Genomic DNA, 11,530 nt, shown 5'->3' on the forward strand with positions numbered 1-11,530 from the left:
ACGAGAACCTCTAAATCGTCTTGCGGTTATGAATGTGCAATCAATTGCCTGCAATCTCATCCAAAATTTAAAAAAAAACCCCGTTTTTTTATGCTTCGGTCTCCTGTGCGTTGAGCACATGTACATGCATCAATACAAATACAGTGTATATATTGTAATTATTAACTAGTTTGATCACAATTTAAATACTTATGGTAATCGATGTTTTTCTTCTCTAAATTACGTGATAAGTTTTATATCAACACAGTCGTTTCCCTAACCCACTTAAAAAATTGGTGGTCCCTTTTTGGATGCGCCCTACAGTTTGGAAAGCACTAAAAACGCATAGCCAATGGCAATATTTGATGATTTGGAAAAAAAAACTCAGAAAATGCTGATCATTCATTTCATTACTATTCCACTAACGTTAAGTTGAAATGTGCAATAATTCAAGTGTGTTATTATGATTTAAGTGTGTTATTATCTATCATAATAATTAGCAAATTATAGGTCTATACTTATTGGGAAATATATTCTTTTAAAGACATTATTACATTTTGTCAATCATTCTCGGTATCAATATAAGTATAACTATGTGACTCAAGATCATTGGGAACTTGCGAAGCTGTTGAATGTCTCCAATGACCATACACTTCTGTAGTAGGAACACGAGGCAAGGAACGATCTTGTATCGTATGTCTTAAAATAATTCCTTCTTTAGCCTCATAATACACTTCAGGTTGAGTTACCATATTTCCTGAATAATTAACTGTCATAGTGTCATTATTACGGCACAAACAATAATGGTAGACGGGAACCAGAACAACAAGTACGACGATAATAACAACACCAGCAACGATAATGATGACAACATCTAATGATAAATTAATTCTTCCTTCATTTTCAGACTTTGTTTTGTCAATAGATTTTCCAGTTGTATGTTCACCTTGGTTTACATCACTAAGTGTTACTAGTAATTGTATTGATGACGAGGATTTTCCGACTTCATTTCCAGCAGTACACGTTACATTTGTCTCACTCTGTTGTAGGGTTGGTTTCAAAATTGTTAATACTTGCCCTGTGCTATCCACCGTGTATTCGCTACCCTTGATTTGGGGGTAGAACGTCCACTTGTAACTGTCAACTGGTGGATTTGCAAATGTTTGACAAAATATGACAGAGATGTGTATGTATGTTGAATCTTTACATAGGGTCTGTAACGGACATTCAAAGGGCCTACAGAACAATAAGAGTGGTTACTAGGCATGAGATCTGAGGTCTGTTTACATATAAATTTCATGCCATGATTGTCTTTAGCCAGAAGTAATGTAAATTCGTTCATTACTTCATCCACAGTTTTCAGCGTACTTGTTCCATCTCTAATAATTTTGTTGTCTTCTGTCCAGGTTAAATCCACTGGGGGCTGAACATTTTCTGATTTGCAAGTTAACGTGATCTCTGAACCGACTACAGCGATGGTCTTAGAAACAGAACATAAAGGATAATGCGATCCAGGCAATGAACGAACAACTAGTTTTGCTGGTTCTGAACGAAGATACCTTCCACTGGGGTTGAAAATAGCGCAGGTATAAGCACCACTGTCGCTGGATACAACGTCGTTGACTGTCAAAATCGATGTGTTTCCTAAAGATGTTTCTAGTTGTGTAACCAATAACCGTTCATTTCCAGGCGTAGACGTAATATATTCTCCATGTGTTAATTGTGTGTTTCCTTTATACCAGGCAAATTGATGCTGGTCGAGCATACCACTAACCGCGCAAACGAAAGGTTTGTCTTCTCCAGCAGTTACTACTGCACTCTTTGGTTCTTCTCTAAATTCAACAGCATAAATTTTTACAATACAGTTAATATTTAACAAAGCAAAGCACAAGGTTAACATTCGAAACATGGTAAAACATAGCGTGCCGTTTTTCACATAAAAATATAACAGTTACTAAAACATGGGGTGCGTACTATGTATCAAATAATACCAAGAACTGTAACTCAGTCCAATTGCCATTATTATATATATTATGACAAAATCCAAATGAAATTTTGATTTAGTTACTCGTATTCAGTAAATGTAGAAATTGAATATAGTATGTATTAGTGCTGATATAGCATGGTTAGTTATGATGTTCGCCTTCAGAGATCCTTGTCTTTGGCTCAGCTCATTCAAAATGCTGAAGATTTCTCATTTTGATCAAGATAAATTATATTCCTTTAGCACCATTATGTGACGCACAGTTTAAAGACGTATTAAATTGTAAATTAATTACAACATTAAACCGCCCTTTGAAAATACCAAATTAGGTGTTAAGAAACACGGAACAAACCGAATATGTTTCATTTATTCAGAGACTTTTACTACAAATAATCTTTAAATCGATTAACAGACAATTTAAGAGCATAATGCAATAGAATAAAGGACTGCATTTTTATAAATCTGTTAATTGACGAGGTAAATATTTTTATCATTTTAATTTTCGGGTGTCAATAATAAAAAATATAGTTTAAATAATTAACAAACTAATAAATTCAAATATTGAAGATTATTTTTTTAAAGTTTCATTAGCATTTCTCAGACAGTATATTTAAAAAAAATATTTTCAATATTCTAATTTACGTATATAGGCCTAAGCTCCTACTTGTGGTTTAATAATTAAAATATAATTAATACGATTAAAAGAACGCATTCTAAAATCTAGTAGGCGTATTTATTCAATTTCAATGTTTATTTACTGTTTTTACCTTTCATAAATCTATTAATGATATACTACTTACCAAAAATCTGAAAACTTAATTGCAACTTTGAATAGCTCATTTAAAACGATCAAAATTAGTTATTAACGTTCAACCAACAGATCGACAAAAAAATGTTTTCTTAAACTGATACACATATTTTTATAAAAAATCTTAAATTAATTACCAGCCAATTTAATGGACTTTTCCGCTAAGCCCCGCCCCTAAGTGTCGTTGCTATGATCCCACAAAACGACAGTGTAAAAACATACGCCAGCACGTGCGTTTTTTGGGACAACACGTGTGTTTGTTGGACACGCGCGTATTCCTAGCACTGTTCTAATTGGTCAGTTGTTAAGTTTGATTGGCACTCCAGAAAGCTTCATTGTCTATACAGAATGATAGAGGAAAGGCGTTATTTAAATGTCCGTTTACTTTTTTTTTCTCTTTCAAAAATTATAATTAGGCTTATAATTTAATAACTCACAGAAACATGCAAAAAAAAAGGTAAATGGTAAATAAACCAGTCATTTTTTAGCCACTGACAGACAGCTTTTTTTATAAAAAGTATACAGAAATCACAGTGCGTTTAAGATTTGTTTGGAAATTGTATTATTTTGTTGTTACCTTGTACAAACAAATATTACTACATTTATGCAATTATCAAAATTATCTATATAAAATAATCAGCATATCATATAATATGTTATTTTAAACGAGAACATCAATGATGCAGTAGCCCACTCTGCTTAAGGCTTGTATTTTTGACAGATGTGTTACACCAAAAAATCGAATAACTATGCTTTTATGACTTTGGGACATGGTTAAGTCATTGTTTGTACGTTTTAGCATTACAGCAAGCCAATAGGAATGCTTATAAGACAATTTCACTAAAACTTTTACTCACGACATTTATCTAATCGTAATGGTTAAACTTCATAAATAGTGTTGTACTAGAAGGTTGAACGATCTAAGGTTAAGGAAACTACATTGTACAGGTGATAGTCGTACCTGCTCGCACGTGTGTAACTATAAGCCTATTCGCAGGAAAATGTTAAACTCTAGTCTAGAAAATATTCTTGATAATTCTTATATCAAGAAATATTGTCTAAAATTAAAAATAATTAAAAAAAAAATCTTTTCAAGAAATAAATTTGTCTGATAATAAGAAAAATGGAATTGAGAAGCTTTATTATTTATTAGAACAAGAGCAATCAAACGATTAATTCCTGTAAGATCACTTAAGAAGTAATTAATGTACATATAGCGAAAAGTCTGTGGGCAGTTCCTGAGACTAAGCATGTACGTTTTTCATTCTTATTTTGGCTGATTATTTGGATTTTCCATAAAAAAGGAATATTTTAGTAAGAAAAGAATTCTTGCCAAGAATATTGTTACTAAGAATAGGCCTATGTTCTTACCTAGCAAGTTTTTATCACTATAATGACCTTTTTTGAAGAAAAAAAATACTTAAGTAATTTCTTCTGCTGTTTAAGAAATATTGTAAGAAGTAATGAAGCTTCTCAATTCTATTTTTCTTACTATCAGTACAAACTTATTTTTGGCAATACTTTTCTTTTTCTTAAAAAAAAATATTTCTTGAAATAGGAATTTATCAGGAAGATTTTCTAGACTAGATTTTGAAATTTTGCCGTCGATATTGAGGCGAAACCTCAGTATACGATTCAAATCTAACTAGAGGGTGCCAATCACAATTCTATAATTGTCAGATCTGTCGTAGAGTTAAAAGATAACTAGTATCTAGGAGTATTTTGCTCTTACGTAAATGAGAAGTCACAGTCTGTTGCTTTTTAGAGATTAGGATCTTATTTTAAATAAACACAATGCTATCCCATTTGTTCATATCTAACTAGAGGGCACCAATCTTAACATCATTGTCATAGCAGTCGAGGAATAACTGTTTACGATAACTCGTATTTTACCAGGCATTTTCCACCTTCAATAAATCAATTTATATTGTATGCAAGGCATCGTGTTTAATTTATTCTGTTATAGAGATAACATAAAATAAGAACAAAATAAAAAAATTAAAATTAGACAGAACAACTTCATTACATTAACAAACAGTGGTTCAATGAGGGTTCGATAAACAAGCGATTTTTCGGATTCTCACCTTGACTGAAACGAGATCTCATTTGCTTTTACAGATATGTAAAGACAAAGCTTATAAGCGGTGACTAGACCTAGATATCGAAAGTGTTCTATCAGGTTTCAATTATGAGGGACGTTTCCGCAACCCACTTTTAGGTTACGACCTACAGTTTGGGAAACACTGAACACGCATAGTCAATGCCAATGTTTAATGATTTAATAAGAAAAAAACACCAAAAAATGCTGGTCAATCTAATCAAACTAATGTTAAAATGACTTGCAATTAATTCATATTTGATTTATGTGTGCTATATCTATCTTAATGTTTAGCAATGATATACCAATTGGGAAATATGTTATTTTAAAGGCAATATTACATTTTGTCAATCGTTCTCTGTTTCAATATAAGTATAGCTATGTGACTCAAGATCATTGGGAACTTGTGAAGCTGTTGAATGTCTCCAGTGACCATACACTTCTGTAGTAGGTACACGGGGCAATGAACGATCTTGTATCGTGTGTCTTAAAATAACTCCTTCTTTAGCCTCATAATACACTTCAGGTTGATTTACCATATTTCCTGAATAATTAACTGTGGTAGTGTTATTATTACGACACAAACAATAATGGTAGACGGGAACCAGAACAACAAGTACAACGATAACAACAACTCCAGCAACAATAATGATGACAACATCTAACGATAACTTAATTTTTTCTTCATTTTCAGACTTTGTTTTGTCAATAGATTTTCCAGTTGTCTGTTCACCTTGGTTTACATCACTAAGTGCTACTAGTAATTGTATAGATGACGAGGATTTTCCTTCTTGATTTCTAGCAGTACACGTTACATTTGTCCCACTCCGTTGTAGGGTTGGTTTCAAAATTGTTAATACTTGCCCTGTGCTATCCACCGTGTATTCGCTACCCTTGATTTGGGGGTAAAACGTCCATTTATAACTGTCGACTGGTGGATTTGCAAACGTTTGACAAATTATGACAGTTTCAATAGCTGGCAGTACTGGGCTTGTATGTTGAATCTTTACATAGGGTCTGTAACGGACATTCAAAGGGCCTACAGAACAATAAGAGTGGTTACTAGGCATGAGATCTGAGGTCTGTTTACATATAAATTTCATGCCATGATTGTCTTTAGTCAGAAAGAATGTAAATTCGTTCAATACTTCATCCTCTGTTTTCTGTGTACTTGTTCCTTCTCTGATATTTTTGTTGTTTTCTGTCCAGGATAAATCTACTGGGGGCTGAACATTTTCTGATTTGCAAGTTAATGTGATCTTTGAACCGACTACAGCGATGGTCTTAGAAACAGAACATAAAGGATATTGCGATCTAGGCAATGAATGAACAACTAGTTGTGCTGCTTCTGAACTGAGATACTTTCCACCGGGGTTCAAAATAGCGCAGGTATAAGCACCACTGTCGCTAGATACAACTTCGTTGACTGTCAAAATCGATGTGTTTCCTAAAGATGTTTCTAGTTGTGTAACCAATAACCGTTTTCTTTCAAGCGTAGACGTAATATATTCTCCATGTGTTAATTGTGTATTTCCTTTATACCAGGCAAATTGATGCTGGTCGAGCATACCACTAACCGCGCAAGCGAAAGATTTGTCTTCTCCAGCAGTTACCACAGCACTCTTTGGTTCTTCTCTGAATTCAACAGCATAAATATTTACAATGCAGTTAAAATTAAGCAAAGCAAAACACAAGGTTAACATTCGAAACATGGTAAAACATAGCGTTCCGTTTTTCATATAAAAATATTACAGTTACTAACATGGGGTGCATACTATGTATAAAATAATACCACGAACTGTAACTCAGTCCAATTGCCATTATTGTATATATTATGACAAAGTCCAAATTAAATTTTGATTTAGTTACTCGTACTCGGTAAATGCAGAAATTGAATATGTTTTTTGGTGCCGATATAGCGTGGTTACTTATGATGTTCGCATTCAGAGGTCCTTGTCGTGGGCTCAGCTCCTGTAGAATGCTGAAGATTTCTCATTTTGATCAAGATAAATTAATTCCTCCTATTCCTAAAAATGTATTAAATTGTAAGTTAATCACAACATTAAACCACCCTTTGAAAATATCAAATTAGGTGTTAACTTCTGATTATGAAACACGGAACAAACCGAAATTATGTTTCATTTATTCAGAAACTTTTACAAATAATCTTTAAATCGATTAACAGACAATTAAAGAGTATAATGTAATAGAATAAAGGACTGAATTTTTATATATCTGTTAATTGACGAGGACAATAGTTTAATCTTTTTAATTTTCGGGTGTCAATAATAGAAATTATATTTTCAAAAATCAAAAAAACTAATCAATTCAAATATTGAAGATAAGTTTCCTTAGCATTTCTCAGTAGATTTTTAAAAAGGACATATTTTCAATTTTCTAATTTACGTATATTGGCCTAAGCCTACTTGTTGTTTAGTAATTAAAATATAATTAATATGGTAAAAAAACCCAGTCTAAAATCTAGTTGGCGTACTTATTCAGTTTCAATGATTACTTTGCTGTTTTTACCTTTCATAAATCTATTGATGATACACTACTTGCCAAAAATCTGAAAATCTAATTGCAACTTTGAATAGCTCGTTTAAAAGAATCATATTAGTTATTATAACCTTCAATCAACAGATGGACAAAAATTGTTTTTTTTTACACTGATATACATATTAGTTCAAAAATCCTTAAATTAATTACCAGTCAAGTTAATGGACTTTTCCGCTAAGCCCCGCCACTAAATGTTGTTGCTAAGATCCCACACAACGATAGTGTAAAAACATACGCAAGCACGTGGGTTTTTAGGACAACTCATGTATTTGTTAGACACGCGCGTATTCCTAGCACTGTTGTAATAGGTCAGTTGATAAGTTTATTTGGCACTTCAGAAAGGTCTATTGTCCATGCAGAATGACAGAAGAAAGGTGTTATTTAAATATCTGTTAACTGATTTTTTTCTCTTTCAAAATTTAAAATTATAATTTCATAATTCACAGAAATATGCAAATTAGGCAAATCCATTTAAAAAAATTAAATCTGTCAATTTTTGGGACATGGTTCAGTCATTGTTTGTACTTGTTAGCATTACAGCAGGCCATAATAAATGCTATAAGACAATTTCACTAGCACGTTTACTTACGATATTTATTTAATAGTAATGGTTAAACTTCATAAAAAGGCTTGTACCTGTAACATCACTGTATCATGTACGTTTTCTATTCTTATTTTGGCTGATTGTTTGGATTTTTCATTAAAAAATAGTTTAGTAAGAAAAAAATTCTAGCCAAGAATATTACTACTAAGAATATTCTTACCTAGCAGATTTTTCTCACTATACTGACTTTATTTCTCAAGAAAAAAGTACTTGTTTTTAGTAATTTTTTATTTATTCTTTTTTTTTTGCTGTTTAAGAAATATTTTTTAAACAATTAAGCTTCTCACTTCCATTTTTCCTATTATCAGTAAAATTTATTTTTGGCAAGACTTTTATTTTTCTTAATTTTAGAAAATATTATTTTCTTGAAATAAGAATTTATCAAGAATATTTTCTAGACTACATTTTGAAATTATGCTGTCTATATCGATTCCTACCCTAAAGAAAACATTCGCTAACTCCCATGCCATTTTATTCATTTGCAACACTTAACACATGGTTTCCGCGCAGCCTTTAACACGACATTCCGAGTGAAATTAGGCCTAGTGTGTTACCCATTTACCAGTCAAGATTCTTAGGTCAGTAGTTATGAATCATAGAATTTGTCTCGAAATTGTCTCGATCGATTCTGTTTTGCCTCTAATTTTCCGTATCCCATTTCTTCACTGAAAATCAGCATCAACTACGCCAACATTCATTTTAAAGCCATGCCTCCGGAGGAAAAGAATGTAATGGAAAACTCGGGAATACGATAGATTTTTGAATATACAAAAACTTGGGGAAACAGTGGAAAAGTGTAGCTATGCTTCTTTTTCCCAGCTTATAAATTATACAAAATCTGTATATGTTTTCGTTAGACACCATTTTTGTGTCCTAGAAAAATTAGAACAAAAATTGGTTTCCTCCGGAGCCAGGATTTAATGCTTTTAAAGATATTAGTAGCCCAAAAAATGTGTTAGTCAGAACATCAAAATTAAATCCCCAGTGAGGTCGAGGGGATCCGGATCGGGAGCTAACAGTTAGCGCTAACCGTTAGCACCTGCGTGAGAAGGCCCGATCGGTTAGCGCTAACCGTTAGCGGTGTCCGGATACGCTAACGGTTAGCAAGCGCTAACGGTTAGAAAATTGAGGGCGTTTCTCTCATCAACCAATCACACGTACGCGTTTACAATTTCCAGTTTCTTATTGGCCAGTGATTCGATCATCATATTGTTGGTATCCGGATCGGGATTTTCTCACGGTTAGCAGGATCCGGATCCTGCTAACCGTTAGCTGCCGTATGAGAACATAGCCTAAATCAATTTACTTCTTCTTCTTGTTAGCTGCTGCCTTCAATATGCTAAAGATTCTGCAGATTTGTGTGTGTGTGTGTGTGGCTGTGGCAGGCTGCCTGACGTGTACCTTAAAATTTGTTTTCATCCACTTGAACATTCCAGTTTATTTTTTTCTGTCTAACATTCAAACATCTCTTTTTGTATTTTTATGTTTTAAATTTTATGTATGTTTTTTTTTTTAAATAATTTTACCTGTTTATTGATATATATTTTCAGTCACATCATGAATCTATGACACAGCAATGAAAGATTTAAAGTCAGCCAGGGAGAGCGCACTAACGATGTTCGCCAGATAGTCTGCTCCATTCCAGGGTAGTACAAGGGTAAAAAAACATCATCCTATAGTTGGTTCTGTGATGTTGTTCCTCATAGCAGATGGTGCATGCCACTTGTGGATTTTGTAAGACGACGCATTGTTGGGGCAAAAACTGTATTGATATTTGCCTGTCCATGGTGAAACTTTTAAAACAACCTCAACCTCTGGATGAGCGATCGAGATTCAAGTGTTGACCAGCACAGTGAGTGCAACATGTCATGCACGCTTGATGTTCTGAATGTTCAAGACACTCATTTTGCTGCTCTTGTCTTTGTAATTTTTTGATTCGCCTGCATACTCAAGTCTTGGTCGGACTAAAGCCTTGTATGCAATTTCCTTTGATCTCTAGCACACAATTCTATCAGATAATATGAATTATTAATATGAATTATTATTATTATAAACTCTGCACATTTTGAGGAATTGAGCTGAGATATCCTTAAGGGTTTATGTTTGATGCCATAAAACAAGAGACGTTATAATGTCCTCTTTTAAAACACAGTATACAATTAAGCTTAGGCCCGTAGCCAGGTCATTTCAAGGGGGGTTCCCTGAGCGTAGGGTCCAGGGGCCTGCCTAAGGGCCACGGTGGGGTCGAGGCGAAGCCCCCGAAGCCAGAGCAGTTTTTGTGTTTAATGGGTCTATATAAAGTTATAAAAGCATTTATGTTTTGAAAAATATCTATGGTACGGAAGCACCTAAGTGCCATTCGACTTGACGACTTGTCAAGATAATTTATGTTGTCAAGTCGACATAATATACATATCATGTCGACATGGCGAGATAGATTATTTTGACAAGTCGTCATAGTAAAAATTGTATGTTGTCATGGCAAAATAGATTATACTGACAAGTCGACATAATACATATTGTATGTTGTCATGGCGAGATAGATTATCTTGACATGTCGACATAATATAAGTTGTATGTTGTCATGGCAAGATAGGTTATCTTGACAAGTCGACATAATAAAAATTGTATGTTGTCATGGCGAGATAGTTATCTTGACAAGTCGACATAGTAAAAATTGTATGTTGTCATGGCGAAATAGATTATCTTGACAAGTCGACATAGTAAAAATTGTATGTTGTCATGGCGAGATAGATATCACATTTTGATTTTTAGATATTAATGACCGTATTTTAAATATACATTGTGCGATCATTGGAATAGAGTACGGTATACGATTCATATCTAATTAGAGGGCGCCAATCACAATTCTATTATTGTCAGATCTGTCGTAGAGTTTTAAATAATTACTCTTTGCCTTTACTAGACAATTTACCAGATAATGTCATGGATAAATTTGAGCAATTTTAAATGAAAATTCACATTCTGCATTTTTAGAAATTGGGATCGTATTTTAAATGAACACAATGCGATCCCATTTGTTTATATCTAACTAGACGCACCAATCCCATTGTTTATTGTCATAGAAGTCGAGTGGTAACTGTTTACAATAACTCGTAATCTAATTTTCTACTTTAATAGAGCCTGGTTCTCACGAGAGCCCTAGTATCCGGATCGGGAGCTAACAGTTAGCGCTAACCGTTAGCACCTGCGTGAGAAGGCCCGATCGGTTAGCGCTAACCGTTAGCGGTGTCCGGATACGCTAACGGTTAGCAAGCGCTAACGGTTAGTATGCACGGTGGGGTCGAGGCGAAGCCCCCGAAGCCAGAGCAGTTTTTGTGTTTAATGGGTCTATATAAAGTTATAAAAGCATTTATGTTTTGAAAAATATCTATGGTACGGAAGCACCTAAGTGCCATTCGACTTGACGACTTGTCAAGATAATTTATGTTGTCAAGTCGACATAATATACATATCATGTCGACATGGCGAGATAGA

At 33.7% G+C, this 11,530-nt stretch overlaps 1 protein-coding gene across 1 annotated transcript; it reads right to left on the minus strand.

Moving 5' to 3' along the window:
- Positions 1-1,045: 1,045 nt before the first annotated feature.
- Positions 1,046-2,543, minus strand: LOC117118394 (titin-like). Its single transcript, XM_033262976.1, has one exon. The coding sequence runs from the start codon at positions 1,886-1,888 to the stop codon at positions 1,046-1,048; it is 843 nt and encodes a 280-aa protein (XP_033118867.1). The 5' UTR covers positions 1,889-2,543.
- Between the last annotated feature and the right edge of the window lie 8,987 nt (positions 2,544-11,530).

This window comes from Anneissia japonica, unplaced genomic scaffold, assembly GCF_011630105.1.
Source record: "Anneissia japonica isolate Jap-2015-1 unplaced genomic scaffold, ASM1163010v1 scaffold695_len1296351_cov181, whole genome shotgun sequence".
Classification (NCBI taxonomy): Eukaryota; Metazoa; Echinodermata; class Crinoidea; order Comatulida; family Comatulidae; genus Anneissia; species Anneissia japonica.